General features: G+C 37.7%; 1 protein-coding gene across 1 annotated transcript; it reads right to left on the bottom strand.

The window, feature by feature from the left end:
* Window positions 1-6,947: 6,947 nt before the first annotated feature.
* On the bottom strand, window positions 6,948-16,267 carry LOC307171343 (uncharacterized protein). The gene is made up of 3 exons (XM_079892908.1): window positions 16,073-16,267; window positions 10,207-10,258; window positions 6,948-7,992 (listed from the first exon to the last, which is right to left on the bottom strand). The coding sequence occupies exons 1-3, from the start codon at window positions 16,262-16,264 to the stop codon at window positions 7,928-7,930; spliced, it is 309 nt and encodes a 102-aa protein (XP_079749034.1). The 5' UTR covers window positions 16,265-16,267; the 3' UTR covers window positions 6,948-7,927.
* Between the last annotated feature and the right edge of the window lie 7,364 nt (window positions 16,268-23,631).

The raw sequence follows: 23,631 nt of genomic DNA, 5'->3' as shown, positions 1-23,631 counted from the left end.
AGTACCACACAAACAGGCATCAAACTTTTTTTTTTCTTTTTGTTTCTGAAAGTGAAAATTAAAATGAAATTGTTTAAAATTGAAGAGGCCACAATGCTTTGTTCTCAAAAAAATGTAAAGTGTTGAATGATTTTGTCTCAAGTATTGAAACAGACACCTTTATGGAAATGGTCTCAAGGTGTTGCTGTATTCCAGGAAAGCAGTTCTTGTTGGGGGTGACGGGTAGTTCTAGGTGCCCGTGGTGTTTTAAATATCCAGGATTTATATCTGTAAATATTAAAATGGCTTCAAATGGCAGGTGTGGAAATTGGTTAATGTGCTTCTCAACAAAACACAGAAACAACCGATTCAGTTATCATCATTTTGTTGTTTTTCCTGAATCACATGCCAGCATTTTTAATATTCAGCACTGGGTTATTCTTTAATGTGGTACTAATTATAGAGAAGGTGTTTATTTGTATTAAATCTCAGCAGGGCAGCAGCATTGCCTGACTTGTTTCTTAGTCATCTTTAGGTGTTTCAAATCAAACCGTAGTCATAACTTGCCTGTTATTAAATTCTGTACAGTGGTTTAAAATGTGCTGAGAATAAGTCTAGACTCGAATGGGGCACTTGAGGAAAAAGAGAGGGGGAAGGGACGGGGGTTCAGATCAACACATGCACCAAACAGCTGCTGCTCACAGGGGGAGGAGGAGGAAGGCCCTTCGAACAAACCTGTTAAACAAAAAGCATGTGTTTTTATTTTTTACTTTAATGTTACTACCTTATATGATCAAGTATTAACTTTTCTACTGCAAATAACACTTTCTTTGTATAGCCTTTAGTGTATTATTTAAAGATGGCCTTCCCATCTATCATAAAGTATGAATGACGTTGCCCACTAAAGGCTCTGCCCAGGGCCTCTGCTCCGTTTATGGAGGTGGAGTCCTGACAGTCACGTGACCGCAAACCGTACTGCTGGAGCTGGGTAATGTAATCCATGCTACACGCTACCACTTAATCTCCATGCTAATTCCTCTGTCGCAATTTTTATTTTATTAATATTTAGATTTGTCCATCCATACATTTTGCGGTGCGGTTGTCAATGATAAAATGTTTAAAAACTATAGAACGATGAATATTGAAAATGTAACTTTTATTTCACGAATCAAATATATGACATTGCAATGGGGTACAGAACAGCTATTATAATTTAGTTTGGCCAAGAAAATCATTTTATTGGTTTATTTCAAGTCATTTCTCTTTATTAACCATTTTAATGCTTGTAGCCTATTCTGTATTTAGTCGTAGGACAACACAAAATTCCCTGCTACATCCGTATCAGCTCATTCATCTGTTTGAGATACAAGATTCGGAGAAGACATTTAAATATAATGTCTGAACTGCATCAGACTTAATCTCATACAAGCAGCAGATTATCTCTGTGAACTACTGGATAAATCGGGAGTGGTCAGTCCATATACAGAGAAGAACTCACCCTAATAATAAACAACCCGGATCGAGGATGATTACTTTAATGTCTGATCTCTTCCATTAATTACACAAGCTAAATCAATAAAACATTCATTTTATTTATCCTGGATTGCTGATTTAATAAAAAAATGTTAACTCTCATTGTTTACACACGTTCGTGAGAGACAAATTACAGGATAACATTTAAATACATTTTAAACACTAAATGTATAATTTGGGCTCATACAAACACCCAACTGCGACAGTTCAGAATACTTTTTTTTAATGTGCTTATCCCATAAATGCTTCAGGCAACCACATGACACAGGTTCCTCCCTAGTCAAACACAAGCGCCTCCTTGTGGAATTAATAGGACACTGCATTGGTTTCGATGATCCTTTGTGACACACAGGAAAAGATCACATTTCTTTCTGTTGTTTGAGCGTCAGCTGGTGGACTGGGTTCAGTAATTGTATGCTTACTGTGATGAGTGAACGAAAGGCAATTCATTTGATATATCAACGTCTTGTAACACATCTATCCAACTGAGGGGACTGCATTGCAGGACTTTCACTGTATGGCCTATAGTAAAAAGACTTGTGCTGTGGCAAAAGAAAGAATTCAGAATACCAGAGCAAAGAGTGTAATGTCCTTCTTTGAGCTACTTCAGGCTATACAGTTATTTAGTTAATTCCTCGCACACAAATTAAACAAGAAACTGCAGTTTTGGCAGACAAAATGCTAATTTTATAACGAAGTAGGCTTAGGAATACGGTGTCCAAATGTCTAATTAGCTTCTCATGAAACTGAAAAGTACAAGGCACCTTTACACATTCCGACACACCCAGCTCTGGAAATGCCCCCAGCATGTGGTGTCATTCACCGGTTCACACATTTCCGACACACCCTATCTTAAACTGGCATTTGCTTTGACGTTTCACAATGCAAACTTAACAGGCTGAGAGCAGTTGCATTAATTCCATCAGAGCACAATGCTGAGTGATCGACTGAGTTTGTGTGAATTATTCATGCTAAAGGATTAGCCACTCCTTATTCATAGAATGAAAGGCCCATATAGTCCGTAGGCTTGCTTAATGGCCTTAACTATCAAGTTTGTACATTTTTAGTTCATTTTGAATGATTATAAATCGTTAATCAGTGTCGTTTTCATATAACTAAAAACTATCAGAACATCCGCAGACTAGCGTGAGCATGACTGAGATGTAAAAATAACTAAATGGTATGAAACCAGTTAAACAACACAGCTTGTAGAGCACTGATGTTGATAGTCGAATGTGGGTGAGATGTATGACCTGTTGAGAAAAAAATGAACCAACATTAGGCAATTATGGCTATTGGAGTTGAGAACTTTATTTAATTGTCTTTGGAATGTTACAGATAGGCTAGATGACGTTCATAGAATGTTGATTTGTTCATGAAAAATTCAGGTGAAAGAAAATTTCAGGAACTATGCTAAACTTTAAATGATGTTTCATTAGGATAATGGAAATGTGCGTTATCGTTGTGGTCGCTCTAGATGGGTTGAAACTTAAATGTCTGACTGATGAGATGGCTAAGAAAGCTGTTTTTGATGTAACTTTTCAAACATTAATATGATTGTCATTAATGAACTGGAAAAGCCTACTGATACCAGCTTTCTTACCACAGATTCTTTCTCATTGGCTGCTCTACTGCTCCTGTCAGCCAGCCTGTCCTACCCAGCGCCGGGTTGCCAAATAACCTAGAATTTTTTATTTTTTTTTTACCCAAATGCTGGGTTTAGACTGTTGGGACAGATATTAATCTGTTTATATATATAAACAGATTTTAAAATGCATTTTTATTATTTAAAATGAAAAACCTTTAATAAGTTGACTGACCCAGCACTGTCAAAAAACAACCCAGCAAATGGGTTAATGTATAAAACCCAACAAGCTGGGTTAAAAAACCCCAGTATGTGTTCAGTCCAATATTTACCCAGTGCTGGATTGCCAAATAACCCAGAAATGTTTTTTTTTTTTTTAATCCAGCATTTTTTAGAATTCTATTAACCTTACGGAAACTGGAAATGTTTACGTTCTTGGAATGATACAAATCAACATTCCTAGAAGGTTAAGTAATAAAATTGAGCAAAAGAGAGGCAGCTATTTAAAGTTTAGCATATTGTTCGTCTATAACCAACATGGAAAATTTACATTTGAATGTTCTTGGAATGTTGATTTGTTAAAATAAAGGTGAAAGAACATTGCAGGAACATTATGAAACCAGTGTTCCACTGACATTAAGAAAACAGGACATGTTTTTTCAAGTTTCTACAACCAAAATAAAATGTTTGAAAAACGTTTGATCAAATATTTGTATCGCTGGGCCATTGGCTGCTAAATGCATTGCTGCTTAACCTAATGGTGGTTTTCCCGTAATGTGTTTAGATACACACAAGAAACACTCAATACTGCTCGTCTTACCAAACACACGGTGGACAGTGCGGTAGATCACGGGAATTCTCACTCCAAATGGAGTGGCAGTGTGTGGTCCTGGTTTAACAGATGGCTAAAGACGTTTGGCCTTGGGAATGTTGGCATTTGAATGAGAAAAATGGAGGGAAGAGGAAGAACACACCTTGGCATGCCAGGTGCGCCATGATCATATGAATCAGTTAGTGTGTGTGTCATTAACATCCATAAAAGTTTCCACCCTGTAGAGCTGTTCCTCTGCGTCATATGTGCATGTATGAGCCAGAACAGAGAGGTTTGTGTAATATGTAGTAGGTCAGAGTTTGTACTAGCATTTTCAGCCAACTTTATTTAATCACAATTATATGTTTTATACAACAACAGGCAATCAAACTCATTCATTTGATTAAACGTTTGATTAAAGTCTAGATCCTGTCCTAAACATCAGGTTTACTCTATACTTGCTGATCACAATAATCATTCCTAAAACAGCATTTTATTATGATAGTGTACTATAGCCTTTCACACTGTTCATGTTGTTTGAGCAGAAAGTCATGACTCACAGACTTTTTACTGCTAAACTGCAATCTGCAAACAAAGGCATGACAAATCTTGCCAAAAAGTTACGCTTACCGTTTAACATTTCCTTTAACCGCAGCACAAACAGGTAGTGACTAGTCTGAAATATAAGAACTGATTACTTTCCTTCTCAAACTTATCATGATTATGCTCCATTAAAGGGATAGTTCAACCAAAAATTAAAATTCTGTCATAATTTACTCACCATCAAGTTGTTCCAAACCTGTATGAATTTCTCTCTTCTGCTGAACACAATGGAAGATATTTTGAAGAACGTCGGTAACAAAAAAAATTGTGGGGCACCACTGACTTCCGTAGTATGAAACAAAAATTACTATGGAAGTCAATGGTGCCCCACAACTATTTGGCTACAAACATTCTTCAAAATATCTTCTTTTATGTTCCACATAACTGAGAAATTCATACAGGTTTAGAACAACTTGAGTGTGAGTAAATGAGTGGTGCAGGTAGGACGTCACTTTGTAGGCCAATCGGCAGTTAGCATCACGCTGGTTCTCTCGACAAAAACCCAATAGGATTTTTCCATAGGCTTTTGGATTATCGCAAAAAACAAGCTCTGTGATCAACAAAAGTTTATGACACTTACACGTTTAGTCCATCAAGATAATTTTCACAGATGAGCCCAACTTTTATGAATTTTGAAGCCTAAATGCAGTCGCCATAAGTAAAAAGCTAAAGTTAGGCTTTAAACGAACTACACCACTGTCCCAAGACTTCAACGTCACCATCACCAAGCTTCCAACAATCTAAAAACAATTTCCCAGAACATTTGAGTTAGAATAGTTTATAAAAGCAGATTGAGCTTACCTTTTCGCCATGATTACATTTAATGTCCCCGACAGCTCCTGTTATCCCATTTAGCCAATTGTTATCAACTGCCTTTTTCAAGACACGTAACAGCTTAAAAAAACCACGAGTGGGGTAATACCGATGTATTTTATGTCGTGGAATAAAATGTGAAAGTGTCTTGAGCATGTGTTTACCACAGACCCTATTTCAGCCATTTAACCAAAATCCCATAAAAGAAACCCATTAACTGCGGGACGGTGGAACCGGAAGTGCTAAAATACGAACTCGTTTCCGCGTTTTGGCCTACAAAGTGATGTCATATCTGCTGCACCACTGACCACTCTATTTTCATTTTTGGGTGAACTATGCCTTTAAGAGACCCGAGCAACATGTTTAAACGTTTATTTTTATTTTTATACAGTTGTTCTTTTGCAACAAAACATATTCAACAAAAAAGACAAATAACAAACATGAACAAGAAAACCATACTGTACTGTGTGATCATGTATAATATTTTTAAACACACACACGGACGTCACGAAGACAAGTGTGCTGCGACCCAAAATATGCAGAAAAAGTCTGATTCCGCCTGGAAGCTGTGGTTATGCTGTCACTTATTTACCGTGTTGTCTCAGTCTCATGAAGCTGTATTTGTGTCAGCGTCTCTGCTACTGTGGATTCAGGGGCTCAGAATCAACAGAGCTGGATTCCACCAGCCGGCTGCTGAGCTGAACGTGACGGTGCAACCCAACACAGATCATCATCCTCGGGCCTTTCCCTCCCCCCTGGTAAGCAAACCATCGACATTTATGCAACTGATGTCTCTGTGGAGATCTTGATATAGGACCCACAGGAGTGAAAGTTGTTTTGAATGACAGCATATTTTACTACAGTTTCTTGTTTACTATTTTATATATATATTATATATTTATTATTTATAAAAATTATAATTTTTCAGAGGGGCAAATGTGTGGATCTTTTTCTCCCACACAGTCTCCCACTTTCAGTGGCAGCATTGATGAACAGTGAACAGTATATCTCACATAAATGTATGAGCATCCACCGCCCACTTAATCCTCAATGACTCACTGCAGATACATAGGTGTTGGAGCATCTGTATACAAGCGCTCGCTGAAATCTCTGTGTGCAGCTGTATTAAACCAATCGGCCTATATAAAAAAATACATTTCTTAATGAATTGTCTCCACATTTAAACACAGTTAGAGGGGTACCGTATATTGTCTTCTATAGGACTGTTATTAAAACTATCCCACAGAATAAAAAAGTTAATTTCTCCAGTCACACTTCTGTAAAATTCATGTAACCCGAGCCACCACGTGTCGGGCTGCGGCTTTCATTTGAACTAAATTTAGCTGCGCCCCCTTGTGGACATTATAGTTTGATGTTCTGTACATTTCAAACTATGATTTCAACTAATAGGTGGCGCCGTTTCTTCATATTATATGTTAAATTAAAGTAAATACTGTATAAAGACTTGCAAAGCAGTTTAAACACAATATATATATCTTTACTTTACCTTACATTTGAAATATACACATTAAAAAGTTTGCGGTCAGTAATGTTTTTTTTTAAAGAAATTCTTTTGTGGTCAATACAATATTTTTTATTTATTTTAATTTTTTTATTTTTGTTAGCAATAATGAAATTACCTCAAATATTTTTTTATTTCAAATAAATGCTGTTCTTTTGAACTTTCTATTCTTCAAAGAATCCTGAAAAAGTTAAATATTAGGTTTTAAACATTGATAATAAGAAGAAATTTGACAGTAAAGACTGGAGTAATGTCTGCTGAAAATTCAGCTTTTCCGTCACAGGAGTAGGCTAAATTGAAAATATATTCCAATATAAAACAGTTCTTTTAAATTGTAATAATATTTCACAATATTACTGCTTTTACTGTGTTTTTGGTCAAATAAATACTGCCCTGGTGAGCATAATAAACTTACACACACACACACACACACACACACAAAAACAACCACAAACTTTTGATAATGTTTATATTTATATATTTACTAGATGTGGCAGTACATGTTAAATTAGTGATAACTGTGATAATAGTAATACATGATAATATAAAAGAGGTACAGCTAAAATATCATTTGATATATTCAGTTGTCTAGCCCCACCCCCAAGAACAGTATTTCCAGGAATCCCCCTTGTGATTGCCCAAGGGATTCCTGGGAAAACTGGACCCCGGGGATGGGGAAATGATGGAACGCATTGTGACGAAAGACTGGCAAAAATAGAAGCACATTTAATCTTAGAACTACCAACACCTGGCCTACCAAATCAACGTAATGTTAAACAATAATGGTTAGGCAACTACTAATTATAAATGAGCTTTTTATTCAATAGAAATCGGTCATGTAAAATCAAGGTATCTCACGTTCATTGTATTAGCAGGCTGTGTCCTTCCTCCCGAGCTACAGTGCTTCATCTCAGACTCCCAGTTGACCAGAGATGCAGCACTGCACCTTGGGCCTGAGGACTGTATAGCGGGAATTAATCGTGCAGGACTCCTTTTGTGCTTGCCATCTTACCGTCTTTGGTCAGTGCCCTCTTACGTTCTGTCGTTTACATGGGAGTCTTATACTCATGACTCATGATTCTCATATAAAGAACCAGAGGTTAGATGAATTCCTCTGCCAGCCGGTCTGACCTGCAGCTATGAAACCTAAAGATCAGGAGCAGAAGATGAATACTCAATTACACATGGACAGATGCTATTTATTTAGTGTTTTATCCCCTTTAAATAAAAAAAATAAAAACTATTCCCGAAATGCATACACTGTAAAAAATAATAACAATAATTCAAAGTTGTATGAGTATTCAAAGAGTATGTTTTGCAATAAAATACTATTTCAGATTACACATTCAATTCAATGCGTTTCTTTGGAATTGTTGGTGAAATTAAGCAGCAATTTCTGAGTGAGACACAACCTTTTTCTCATTGTATGATGATGGATGCATTTGTTAGGCGCATTGCTTTTAAAATTGATGGATGTGTGTGGGGGAAGTGTTGTGAGTGTACAGGAAATGGCTTTGACCTATGCCCTGATCTCCCTATAAACATCTCAGCTCCTTTTCCTTCCTAGTTCTCTCACACTTCTATTCCAGTCTTGATCCGCTCACTATGCTTCGGAATGCCACCCGGGATAACGGAAAGCCTTTACGTAGTGATTCAGACACAAGCTTGCCAGCCTGACAGCGGGATATTTAGCATGAGCTCTTGCCTCTGAAAGTGGCCGTCGCCCAAGAAAAACCTTGGAGCTGCAGGACTCCAATCCGCTGAATAAACAACAGCACGCTTGCTTCGACTTCCAGCGCTGCTCTGCCCCCAGCGGTACGGCACAGATCGGTGGTTACAGAACAGGATGTTTATTCCTGCAGTGGACATCTGTACTCGTGTTCAAAAGGCAACATCAATGCAGCCGTTTGCCGTAATGCCCCTGAGTCACTGGGCTCAGTGTACCGCAGAATGCAAGGCCACGCCCCTTTATACACAACCACTTCCTCTGTCTCAATCAGACCGGTCCGCATGGAAGCCAGGTTCAAGGGGACGTCCTTTCTCATCTAATAAAATCCCACCCGAGTAGGCCGGAGAAGCTTTTTGTGGGTGGTTAAACAGGCTGATTTGACACATTCTTCAACTTTGTGAAAAAAGGCAGGAAGTCTGAAATGGCTCATAAACCTGTCAGAATCCGGCCCATGTGAGTTTTATCTTCTCAACGAAGCAGACGACATGTTTCGAATATATTTAAAAGAGTCTGAACCCTTCCCAGTCATCGGATAACACCACACTGGCAGCAGCATAGCAGAAAAATCCTAGCTTCAGTGCAGTGAGCTTTCTGAATATACTGTGGTGTGTGGAAACCACAAAATGCTACTGTATCACCCAGAGCTGAGCTCATTCTTACAGACAGGCAACTCTATATATTTTGTGGACCGTTTTCACTTCTCCAACCAGGAAGCGGGTACGATTATGCAGGATCATTCGCTCACTCCGACACAGCTCTCTAATGGCTTTTCCATCAGTGCTGTGGTTAATGGAAAGAGATGAGGGAAGCAGGCTTTAACAGACAGATATGCAGCCTATCCACAAGGTACCGTTCACAGTTTACAGTGCAATCCTTTGGAGAAGGAATCGGTTGACAAGCACGTCTGGCTCCAATTTGTTGCTGTTTATAGACTGAAATGAAGCACAGTGACCTAATTCTGGGTACAATAAAGGAAAAACTTCCACTTAGTGCTCCTTTCAAGTATATTCTAGTCTGTGTCTACCTCAGAGTCCAGGTTAATTGTGAGGTGAAGTTAAAGAATATAAGAAATATTCACACTGTAAGATATTAAGTCACAAATGTGAGATATAAAGATGCAATTGTGAGATTTTGAGATTACATTCGTAGATAGTCACAACTGCAAGATTTAAAGTAAAACTGGTTACACTTTATTTGAAGGTGTCATTGTTACAGTGTAATTATATATTCAAGTACTGAGTAATAGGGTTATGGTTTGGCTGAGGGTTAGTTGCATCTAATTAGAAATAAATAAAGTCACAATTGTTAGATATTGTCTCGTTTACAAGATATAAAATTTACTTTTCAAGATGTAATCATACTGTGAAATATAAAGTCACATCATGAGATAGAAAGTTGCAATTACCTTTATAATTATTATTTTACTCGGTTACACTTTATTTCGATAGTCCACTTTAGACATTCTACTAACTATAAGTAACTTTTCAACTACATGTCAACTAACTCACATTAGAGTATTAGTAGACTGTATACACTGTTAGGTTATGGTTAGGTGTTAGGGTTTGGGTTAGTAGAATAAGTTGACTGGAAATAACATTAAAAAAAAAAATCTCAAGGGTATATGTTCTTACTTGCAGCATCTTGTGTGTAAATTGTCCATGTTGAGTTACCCCCTTGTAGACTCTGTAATGAGAAATAAAGATGGGCTTTCAAAAACAGCAATTCAAGCACATGTCAGGCTGCTAAGTCCATCATTCCAGTGTCATGTGCAACAACTCTGAAGAATAGCCATGAGGTACAAATATCAGTGACTTTCCACACATTCTCAGTTGACTATGTGTGAAAAGACTTTATGAACAATTTTCCTTGTAGGGTTTCATAATGCTCCAGGCAGTGTTGATAAGGAGAATAAGAATCCCAACAAATCCCACTTAATTTAATTTGTACAGTATTACATTACAAAGCAGGAAGGCTCCTCCAAAAATGGAGGAGGGGGGGGGGGGGTGGTGGTGGAGGAGAAACAACATGAAAATTCCTAAGTATTTTCCAACAAGTGAGAGCTTTAGGTTGTCTCGTATCCCCCTTCTGGAATCTCCCTCAGCCCATATAAGGAATTCTGAAGGGATTTTATTTTGGGATAATGGAAAATGTTGCTGTGCTTTCGATAAACATTCACTCTTTCAGCCTCTTACGGACTGTGATTGTGGAAGCAGATAGTTAGATAGTTTGTCACTGCTCCACGTGCCCTCCCCTCCCCCCGTCGCTCTCCGCCGCACTGCCTGCATACATTCCCTTTTCTAGTCACAGTCGGCGGGAGCCTGACGTAAAAGGCAAAAGAGCACTGAAGGTGAAGAAGAAACCAGGAAACTTAGTGACAACCAGCACATTTTTGAAAAATCTGCCCAAGTATGTATAGCAAAGGCCTTGGGCCTTAGTTTTGACGTGTCGACTGACAAAGATGTGAATATTCTTTCTGTGAGATATTATCGAGCCGGATGTATCAGTTATTATTCCACGTGAGGAAAACTCAACAAACACATCCAGGCTCTACACTTACAGAGAAACTGATACTGAACTACTGCCTAATAAGTGAGCCCCAATAATAAACATCACATCCTGTTGGCTAAACCCTAGTTCCCAGGCTCTGTCCTACTTGGAAGGCAAGAGATAAATTTGTCTCACAATGAGAATAGACTGCATATGCGAATCAATAGTTATCTCTATACATGTCCTATTTTTTGCAAAGATCATTTCTCAAAATCTGAAAAAAAGTATGTTAATGGTTATTTCAAGCATGACATACAAAGAACTTCTTGGCATGTTGTGTTGTATGAATAGTGTTAAGACCGTTTTGGTGGTGGTTTGGCTGCATGCACACACACTGGGTTTCCATGTTTTATGGGGTCATTCCATAGACATAATGATTGTAATACTGTACAGAATGTATATTCTATCCCTTAAAATTAAACCTACCCCTCACAGAAAGATTAAAAAATATGATTTATGAGCTGTTTTTCTCACGAGGACCGAAAAATGTCCCCACAAGGACAAGGATTTTGTATATTGCCATCTTTGTGGGGACATTTTAACCCCATAACATAGGTTTTAACAGGACCACACACACACACACACACACACACACACACGTATGCACACACACGTACGCACGCACACACACACGCAGTCTGGCCATTTAGGAGGAAGTCTACAGTCCTGATCTGAAGATTGTCTAACTGTTACCAGCTTTTCACGCTTTGCAGCATGCCAGCTGGGTTTTTTTTTGTTGTTGTTGTGGTTCAAGAAACAGACCATTTTAGAGACAATCAAAAACAAACAGGGAATGTGGAAAGACTATGATTTTAGTCCATTTTGAAACTCACTTATGTGTGTACACATTTTATTATAGTTAGCTTAAAAAAAAGAAAACTAACCCCCTGGTTTTTACAGACAAGGCTTAAGCCTAGTCCAAGACTAAAATGCGTGTTTGAGCTGTTTTAACTAAAAGTAACTTGCACTGACATTAGAAGCTGAAATGAAATATAACAAAAAATAAATTCAAAGTTAGACTATACTTTGTTCTCTCCTCATGAAATGATACACATGTCAGGGTAACAACACTGTGAAACCACCAGTGAGAGCAGAGTGAATCATGTGGCTGGTGGAAATGGCATGTGATCTAGTGTAAACGTGTGTATGTGATCAGGAGAGAGAGGGAGGGATACGGTGAAGAAGCGAAAGAGAGAGTTATTACAGTGACAGGCTAGACTGGTGCCAAAGCGCTCACCTCCACAGAAGAGGCAGATGCTGTGTTTACACAGACACAGACTGTGGCTTGATAATGGAGAGCGCGAGCATGCCTAAACATTGCCTTTTAAGGTTCCCTCTCATTTCTCCCCATCTCCTTAAATCATCACGACAGGAAACGTGAAGGAGGGGGAGGGGGAGGGAGGAGGAGGGCACCCGCCTGTTACCTCTCTCTGCTCAGTCTAGCTCTAGAAGCTAATCTCCCTTCTGAAGCTCAGGCTTATGCATGAACTACAAATGCAAACATTCATCTATTCCAGTAGAGGTTCAACTTAAAAGCCGTTATCTACATTCAGATTCTTTGGGGAAATTGTAATTCGTGAGGACGCATTGTTAGCGCACACCTTGTAGCGTTTTACTGAGGAGGTTTAGTGTAATTGGAGCAATACTGTGGGGCTCGTTTTCTTGTGATCTTCTGCTTGACACTTGTACTATAATTCTGTCCATAAGAGGATTTTAGTAAACATACACTGCGAAAAAGTTTATGGTGAAAACTTGCAACTGTGGTTCCCAGAAATTCACTGTAAAAAAAATGTTGAATTTGATAACCACTAAAATTATGAATTAAAGGACTATTTCACCACCTGAAGGGTAGCTCACACAACATTAAAATAATGTATTAAATACACTGTAAAAAATTATATGATCAATAAGTTATAACAACATTTGTTTTTACATTGATTTAACTCATCAAAATAAGTTAAGCAACTTTTTTTTTAACAAGATTCAGCTAATTTTTAAAGTCAGTTTAATGTAATTGAAGTTGAAATGACTTAAACATCCAAGTAGATTGTACTTAAAAATTTAAGTCAGCAATTTTTTTTTAAATATATTTGTTTTACAGTGTATAAACTAAACAGCGTAAAATGTGACAAACAACATAATCTACATGATTGATCAAATAAATAAGGAGAAAAATAAATATTTAATTAAGATTCAATGTGATGCATAATAGTGACTTTTGGGGACATCTGTTCTTCACCGTAAATTATAAGGTGACTACTGAAAAATCATGCAAATTGTATATTATTTTACAGTAGAACATGTTAAATCTAATATGTTTTTACTGTATATGATAAGGCATTTAACTTAACCTATTAACCAATCAAAATCATTATTTTTTCTGTTTAAATTACAAACACGTTAAAGCCAGATTTCAAAACCGGTTGGTTCTATGTGGTGCCATTTAGTCTGGCAAAAAGAAGAAAGCTAGAGAGGCTGATTTATGCGTTGTTTTGTGTTTGTGACGATAAAACTGACCGAAATGTAACATGCTTGTTCGAGCAGTGTTATGCCTGATGCCTTCAAGGACAAACTATCTTTTGCTAAGATATGCCATTCTCATATTCCACATATTTCTTCAACAGATTTGACAAGGGTAAAATGAAGAGAAAACATAATGCATCTGACAAGAGATATGAGATCTTTAACATTTCTCAGGTACATCTAAACATCATAAAAACTAACATTCCCCTTTTACAAGGCAAAGGCCCAGCAGGAGCGCTTTATAGCCCAAAAAGGAACTGACAAACCCCTAAAGCATTCCTTAAACACAAGTAATTGGAATGTGGAGTGTTGATGTGGAGAAAAACACGCCCAGACAGACAGGACAGCGCTCTCTGTCAGCACCTTAGAGCCTAACCGGGGGTGAGCCCTCATGTCAGTGTTTAGGGGGCCTGAGGCTTTGTAGACCTTTATGAGTGGGTGGACACAGGCGTTGGGTAGTCCCTGGTGAGCAGCTAACCCCCCTTATTTCCCTTCCCACTGTTCATGTGAAAGTGACCCTGAGAACTGGGGTCCCAAGGGGCTTGGGGAGGGGAGCAAGTGATGCGGGGGACAGGCCAAAGCACCAAGGCCACCACAGGGTCATGTGAAAGCACTCTGCTCCGATGGCTGCCAGACTTTTGACTCCTCAGAAAATAAATAATGCACTTCCTTTCCCTCCCTCACTGTCTCCAACTCAATAACCCCTCCATCCTTCTATCTAATCTGTCCATCAACACACATATGTTCATCCATCATCCAGCATAAGACTTACAGTATAATGATAGATCTGCGTATTAGACTTTACAAGATTTTGAGACTCTGGTAACAATTAGGTGAATAAATGTGCATACAAAGAAAATGTTTCAAAGCTAACAAGGGATTGTTGGTGCTCATTTGGACTAAATATATTTATATTTTGCATTATAGGGCTAGGGTATGTATATATATACGGTATATGTTTGTGTGTTGTTTCATATTGCCAAAGCTGGATTATGTGTATATAATACTTATATCTTAATAAACAACACAATATATACACTATAAAGTACTGCATATGTCAATATTAAAGAATTCACCTTTGGCAATATGAAACGTCACACAAACATTTTTGGTCAAATGGGTCGTCTAGCTAATAGATGGCTAATAGAGTTAATGGTTTGAAATCACACAACAATTGTAAACATTGTAGCAAATATAAGTGTTGATTGAGTTTGCTCAAAGTCTGTCAGTGTCATCAGGATGCATGTGTGCCATAATTGTTCTTTGGAAGGTCTTGATGCAAACTTTGTCTATCTGCGATGTTCAAGCGGTGGGTTAACATGTCTTTTACTTTATATGGGCATGCTAAGATTCAACTCGAATATGTTGGAATGTGTGTGTGCGTGTGAAAGACAATGTGTTTTTCAGTAGGTCACCAGAGTGGCATCCCTGGACTAGAAAAGTTAAACGCTGATCTGAGCCTACCAACAGCTGGCCACATCTGCTGGCTCCCCCCTCCTCCTCCTCCTCCTCCGCTCCCTGATATTTGCAAAAAGGTCTTTCCAGAAACAAAGAACGGGAAGAATAGAGGAGAGAATGTGGGGGATGGAAGTCTGCACCTCATTTCTTTTGCTCTAACAATTTTATTAGACACTGCTGCTGAGCTATTTAGTTAACTTCCTAATGTGCTTATTGATAGGAGGTATTGCACATGGTGGAAAGTCAGTGTAGTCTAATAGCTTAGTCAGGTATTGTCTTCAAAAAGCAGTAAATTTAAGTAGGTTTTCTGAAAATGTATGCAATAATTGCTCAATGCATATGAAAATTAGTAAAAACTGGTAATAGAATATCAAATAAGTTTCCCATTGATATCCATTTATTGTTTGATTTTGCAGAATTCAAGTTCAAAGTCAAGTTCAAAGGCCAGTTGCACAGCGGCCGGATCACATTCCCCGCTGAGGCTTTCGGGACTGTGCTCTGTGAGGTCATTTCACATTTCTCCCCACTATCCCCAGGTGAACTCTCCTGTTACGCTCTCTAGCACACACTCAACCTGCAGCACGCAAGCACAAAGCCAGTCGTCTGCAATTCAGTACTGTTTGAAAACATAAAACCGGGTTCTCATAAGTAATTCCACCCTGTCTTAATCAGAGGACTTTGATTGAGCTTTGATTCTTAAGCGCACTCCTACTGGAAAGCCACATTTTGCAATTGTTTCCTGGCACCCTATCGTTCTCAATACCTGAACGGGATGCGCTCACTGTATCAGCGGAGTGTTTTTAACCAGCTGGATCAACTCAGTGTCACACTGCTCTCAATGACAGCTTGACATGCCTGGTATGTCTCAGTATCTCAGAACCAACATGAGCAATGACTAACCAACAAATGAAGGTATAGTTACCTACACAAATCCAGTTGGATGTTTAGAATAAGTTGAGATAGACTTACCGCAGTCTGCGTCTTGAAGAAGAAGGATAGTTTGCACTGGTCCTGGCCACTTTGGTTGGTTGGGAGGGTTCTGGGTATTTGGTGTCGGGATGGGTAGAGATGCAGAGAGGGGGTCCCTGCTCTGTTCCTATGGACGCCATGCGCTCCACCGTCTGAAGGGTGTTCCTGGGTCGAGGCTCCTTTTTGAAGCATGGCCGGCTTAGGGAGCAAAGACTTTTCTTTTACCTTATATGAGGCAAGGGGCTGGTCCACCATCAGAGCGGCACATTAGGGAATGCCTCTCAAGCTGCCTGATTGGCTGGTGTAAGAGCCCCCGTGACCCGAGCTGTGACCCGCGATGTGTGAGGATGAGAAGGGATGGGGAGGGCTCAGGCTAGGGGGCCGGGCCCGCCGTCTCAGCCTAAGGAAGGCACGTTTGACAATTTTCATATTTCTTCTAAATTTGGAGATTTCTGCCCGTGCTGGAGTCTTGGCCGGCCTCTCTGAGAGTCCATGTGGAAACCATTAACAACAGAGGGCTCCTTGCCATTCTTGCCTGGGAACACACGGGCTCTGCGCAGACACAGTTATTTCAAATAATTAACTTCCTCTCAAAAGCACTGCGCTTCCCCATATGGGAAAGCATTTGCTTACAGAATGCTGGGAATCATATACAAGTCACAAGGAGAAAAGAGGTAGAGAGGGGGCAAGAAAAAAGGGAGAGAGAGGTTTGTTTATTTTCTTGACAGTTGGGTTAAAAACTGGGTCTCCACATGAAGACGTTCCCTGTTGGTGGCTGTTTTATTCGGTCTAACCACATAACATGTCACGAGATTTGGATGAATCAGAATGTCAAGCCAAAAAAATAATAACCTAAACATTATATCACAATGTACAAGAGAATGAGGTTGCCACACCTGTTACTCTACAGATTATTCATTTACAAAGTGAATTTCTGTGAATTAGCACATATCCCAAAGTACAAAAACGGTTATTGTGCAGGAAATAAAAATACAGTACATTTAATTTAAACATGTAGGCCTAATGTAATATTACATAAAAATACATTTTATTATTTTCACCTTTTACCAAATTACTATAAAAAAAGTATTTTGATATTGGAATATTAGTTTGGAGGGCAGAATTCACTTTTTAAATTTTTTATCCTAAATATCCTTTTGAATACAAAACAACACATATTTGAAGTTTTGACACAAAACCTAATGGGACGTAAGATTTGTGACAGATTTCTTATGTGACAACTATACATCTGAAAAAAGATTTAAATTAAGCCAGAGTATGTTTGCTTTCATGACACAAAGATTAATGGGAGTGAAATGGTCATCTTCATGATGATGGACATTGTGTGTGTAACAGTCCTAGAGAAATCTGTTATCTAATAATATAATATGGCTCTGGAGATCATCATTACACTGACCACTGGCAACACAAACAGTTCCTAATGAAATCATCCCCCCACATGGATAAACTGGAATCTGCGTGTTAATGATTAATCTATTAGCCAAGTACAGTGTTTTTCTGTGGAGGTCTTCAGATGGCCAGATTTGATCTTTTTTGTCCAAGCGTGTTTTTATATTTATTTAATTGTAATGCAATACTCAACGTGTTGTCTTACATATGCTGACCCCTTTCTAATTGTGAGAATGTACGTATATAAGCAGCAGACCTTCACAAACCAGACATTCATTCACAACACGTTTCGGCATAAATGGAACAAGACATCTGCTGAGAGGAGAGATAAGAGCGATTATAAAGGAAAGCAAGACAAAGCCTTGACCTTGTGCCGTGCTCTCCGCCAGATGAATTTTCCTCCTGGACACATCGAGCCATGGAGGTCAAAGAGGCAGATTGGATATGGCTAAAGAGAGAGCAAGGGGGTGGTGAGATCTGTCTGTGAGATGTCCATCAGGGTTAGATCCCCTTCTCGCCCTCATCCATAAAGGAGTCTGCAGAGACTAATGTTTAGAGCGGCTGTCTCCTCTGGAAAGACTAAATTTAGACAAGAGTGGGGGGACTGAAGTGGAGAAGCGTGACAACGCGGTGTCGGTGTGAGGCATTGTTCGCGGAGCCCTTCATTAGCTTCAGCGAGTGGCAGAATAGGTCGCCCCCTAGCTCTTGCTGAGAAGTCTTAAAAAGGCAATGTTTGGGGAAGATTCTCTGTTTACATCTGGAGAAACGGGGGCTTAAAAACAGCAGCCAACCAGTGCCTCGTGGCTTGGCAGCCTTGAGCGCTAATGGCCCGGCTGATGAGTTCTCTTTCTCCAAATAGAGAGTGTCATACAAGTGGAGCGTAGCAGTGTAATTCCCCTCCTTGCTAGATTTCTTTATTTTATGACATTTGAATAATGACCCTGGGTGCATATATGGGTATTGCAAAAGCAAAGTCAGTTTTTTTAATTACAAAAACAGCATACGTTAAACAGAAGAAATCGTAACCTTTTTTGGCAGCAGTTACTGTTTTTTCCAATAGCTTTTAAAAAAATATATATATATTACTGTTTATGCCAAAAAATACAAAATTACATTTTAAAATATAAAATCTTTTCAGAGAAGAAAGAGATCATTGGTGTTTTTTTGCAATTAAATATATATATATATTTTTTTGTATATGGATCATTATTAACTCCATACCTCTGTCAATAAACATTAGAAAGTTTGATATAATATGTTTCTGTTTTGAAGCTGTTTTCTGACACAGACTTTGACCCCAAACAGAACAGAACAGAACAACGTGTTTAGTTCTGGTGATAGATGACTCGCTGAGACTCGTACACAGCTCAAATATACAAAGATGAATACAATCTGCAAGACTGTTTACATTAAAGTTTTTTTTTTTTTTTTTTTTTTGGTAAACTTGCTTGGGTTAAACTGTAATGGACTGATTCTGAACTTTTAAGAATAAACAATACAGGTAACATCTTGAAATGATTGCAAATTCTGAGACTAATTTTACAGTCCATTTCCATGAAAAATATGTTCTGGTGGTGTCTTTAATTAGTGGACCTTGCTAAGGCAAGAGGTTTGTTTTGTAGAACCTTAGCATGTGACTCATCCCGAACTGTTTGTCATACACATAATATTATTATTTCATGAGTGATCTGAAATTGGTGAGCGAAACATTTTTGAATTAGTGAATTAAATATTCAAAAGGTTTTTGTTTTTAAAGAATTTAAACGAATTCTCCCTCAAGTTGTTTCAAACCTGTATGAATTTCTTTCTTCTACTGAACACAAAAGAAGATATTTTGTAGAATGTCAGTAACCAAACAGTTGATGGACCCCATTGACTTCCATAGTAGGAAAAAAAAAATACTATGGAAGTCAATGGGGTACATCAACTGTCTGGTTACTGACATTCTACAAAATATCTTCTTTTGTGTTCAGCAGAAGAAAGAAATTCATACAGGTTTAAAAAATTTAGGGTGAGTAAATGATGACAATTTTCATTCTGAAGTAAACTAATCCTTTAATACCTTTACTCAGCAAGGATGCATTACATTGATCAAAAGTGAAGTGACAGTAAAGACATTTATAACGTCACAAAACATTATTTATTTCAAATAAACACTGTTCTATATGGAACTTTCTATTCATCAAAGAATCCTGAAAATAATCAGCGCACGGTTTCCACAAAAATACTGAGCAGCACACCTGTTTTCAATATCGATAATAAGAAATGTTTCTTAAGCAGCAAATCAGCATATTAGAATGATTTCTGAAGGATCATGTGACTCTAAAGACTGAAGTTAAAGTTACTCTAAAGACTGCTGCTAAAAATTTAGCGTTGTCATCACAGGAAAAAATTACATTTAAAAATGTATTACTTTTTATTTAAAAAAAAATCTTACTGATCTCTAAAACTCCCAAGACTAAATTTTAATAAGGGACCTGAACTATATTTATGGACCATACAAATATCATAGAGAGACGGGCTTTTTTGAGTTGGGCCAATAAGAAACTATTGTAGCACTATTGTAGCACAGGCTAATACTGTGGCAAGCAACTCCATCGTGTTTGTTAAAAAGCATCCTTTTATCAGAAGAGATCAAGTCAAGTTAGCCTTTATTTCTATAGCACATTAAAAAACAACAAAAGTTGACACAAAGTGCTTTACAGATAGAGCAAAAAAATTAAATAAAAAATAATATATTTATATATATACAATAAAAGATAACATATAATACAATAAATTAAAACATTTAAATGCAACATATATTTTATCAGCTTCAAATAATCCGTAATCTATTCAAAAGCCACAGAAAAAAACATGTTTTTAAGGAAAAAAAAGGACAGAGAAAAGGCACGGTCACCCTTAGATCTATAATGGCAATGAGGAACCTTCAGTAGCAGTTAGTCAGATGACCTGAGCGCTCTGGTTGGAAATTAAGTGTGTAAAAAGGTCACTAATATATTGGGATGCAAAACCAAATAATGCCAAATAATGCATTTTAAAACAAACCCTGAATTTCACCGGGAGCCAGTGTGGAGATGCTAAAATTGAAGAAATCCTTCGTTCTTAACCTCATTACTGCCTAGCTGCCGCGTTTTGGACAAGCTGTAGACGGGATAATGCAGTTTGGGGCAGACCAATGTACAATGAGTTACAATAGTCTAACCTTGATGAAATAAGTGAGTGGATCACAATTTCCAAGTCAATATGAGAAAGAAAATGTTTTACTTTAGCGATCGATCTCAGACGATAAAAACTACTCTTGACAACAGCACTGATCTGCTTATTGAAAAGTAAAGATGATTAAAGCGATGGTAAAGAGCCCACTGCAAACATGCACATTTCAGCTGGGTCAGATGAACTGCTCTACAAAGGATACAGCAGGTCATTGGCTCAAAATAGATAAAGAGGACAAGTCTCGATATCATAATATGTAAGTTTATTTTTGTATCCTCTGATGCTTGCATGGTGAAAGCTAGTGCCTAAGCAGTGACCCAGAAATGACAAAAGGGCATTGAACATCACACGCAAATGAGATTTCAAATCTAGGCCTACACTTCCTTATGGACATTTATATCATTAAACTTCCTTTAGTCAAGCTAAATGTTATAAACATGTTTATTAATCAGAGTCATATCCCCGACGCTGTCCTCTGAATGACCTCTCTGTACTGCAGGAATACCTTGCAGTAGATCACTGTTCCTCAGCCATACTCAGAGGACAGACATTGGATTATCTCTACACACTCAAGATTCATTTGCTTTACCTTTACATGCCCTGAAGGAAGAGAGCCAGCCAAGGTGTCTAATTTAACTGGCCTGTCACATCTGGTTGTACTTATGTCCACCAGAGCAGGTTCAGCACATCCTTTAGCACGTAGCCAGGGAGGTAAATGACAAAAGCCATGCGCGCACACATGGCAGGATGTATCAGCAAAGGGAGAACAATTGATTCCCAGTGTCTGACAGCTGGAGCTGTGCTCTATGCTTGATGGAGACCAGTGGGGTGTTCTCACTCTTTACATGTGCAAGTCCTGCAGCACTGTTTACACTACATCTGATACCACGGGTTCTTACGGGTTTCTAAGAACAGTGGATTCAAAAGACTAAGACCACTTGCTAAAATACCTTTATTTGCACTGAAGCAGAAGATTAAGTCATCTTACCTGCAGTTAAATGGGTTTACGTAGTCATTCTCACAAATTTGATTGGAGGCCTAGAAATAGATTTTTTAAACATTTAATAAAAATGTAAGAATGTAATGGGGAAAAAATATATATTAATTTACTTTGAAATTAACCACTATTTTTCCATTATATAATTTTGATGCAACTGAAACTGCAATGGTTCTCTACCTTTGTGACTCACAAGAAACCCTTTGGCCAGTTTGACAGTTTTCGAAGGCTTTGTGACTTTTCCAGTTGTTCATGATTAATTGGATAAGGATATATTATATAATAATAATATTATTTTTTTACTCACTATTTCTACCCCCAAAAATGTTATATCCATTGGAAAAATTCTTATGGAGTTTGGGGATTTAGAAAGTTAGAAATCACACATTTAAAATGAGGCCACTATCCAGGGTTTTCAAGACCCTGTTGAGGAGCTGAATAATAATCAGAAAAAAAAAAAACATTGTTGTTGTTCTACTGTGTGTACACCAGTCAGACAATGGTAGTATGTGAAAATGTATTGCATCATATTTTATAGCTTTTAAAGTTCACTAAGACACCAAACATAATTTTTCATGGAAGTTTAAAGCACATTAACAAACTGATTTTTTTTTCCAGTTCTCAGGGATTAGACTTCAAACCGTTTCATCATACTTCTGTGTATGTGTGTGTTGAGCTATTGGAAAGATCATGGGTCTCTCAGGCCCCAAACACAACATGGGTTAAGTATTTCTTCATTTTACATCATTACTTTTATTTATTTTAAATGATTACAAATTCTAAAACGTTCTGTGTATTTCCTGATTTGAAGGAAAATGACAGAATTTGAATGTGGTCTAACTTCATTCCCACTGTAACATTAATTAACAGTCTTTGTTTACAGAAGGACTAGCTTAGCTATATTTCCCTTTTCTATCTGCATGCGCTCTGAAGATGATAAAGCTTTCAGCTTGGAGGAGTTTTTTTCTTTATAAGGCTTTGACTCTTAACATTTCACCATAGTGCATTAACCCCTAAGGTGTTTGTCCTCCCGTTGAGAATGCATTACGTCACCAACCACTTGTATCTTTTGCCCTTAACCGAGGAAGGAGGAGGAATGTGAGGGGTTGGAAAACAAATAAAGCTAAAAAAAGATTTCTGTGGAGTTTAATTAGCTGAAATAGGACTCAGAAAAAAAATTAGACTCCGTGAGACCAGCTGCAACCTGACTGTACTGATTTATGCAATCAATCCATGCAAAGATAATCGATGACTCTCTTGTCTGAAATAGCCTATTTTATGAGGATTATTTTCCTAAGAAGACATAATAGAGTGTATGGTATAGAGTAAGTGGCTCTGGAGTGCCTCAAAGAGAGGAAATGATCTTTAAATGAACTGTGAACATCAACAGGAGACAATTCAAAAAGGCAAGCTGACAAAAGAAACTGTGATTCCGGACGGAAGATTAAGATAATGTAACACATACACACTGTATATGTATGTATGTATGTATGTATGTTTCATATATAAACAGATATACATTTTTTGTTAGATGCGATTAATTGATATACACACACACACGCATACATATACATATATATATATATATACACACGCATACCAGCAAATTATATGTATGTATGTGTATATATATTATATATAAATATACACACACACACATACATATATATATATATATATATATATATATATATATGTATGTATGTATGTGTGTGTGTGTATATTTATATATAATATATAATATATATACACATACATATATATAATTTGCTGGTCAAGATTCTCTGATTGGTTGAGATTTCTTTTTGGTATAATGGGAAATGTTTTGCTGAATTCGGCTGTTTGACAATATTATTTTATTATAAAATTGCAGGTTGTGGAAAATATGCAGGCCGATGGCTTGAACAAAAGTATATGCCATCGATTAACAACCTCG

This window comes from Squalius cephalus (genome assembly GCF_949319135.1).
Source record: "Squalius cephalus genome assembly, chromosome: 14".
NCBI classification, from domain to species: domain Eukaryota; kingdom Metazoa; phylum Chordata; class Actinopteri; order Cypriniformes; family Leuciscidae; genus Squalius; species Squalius cephalus.
Note: the sequence above shows the minus strand (reverse complement) of the source record. Positions and strands in the feature narration are given on the sequence as shown.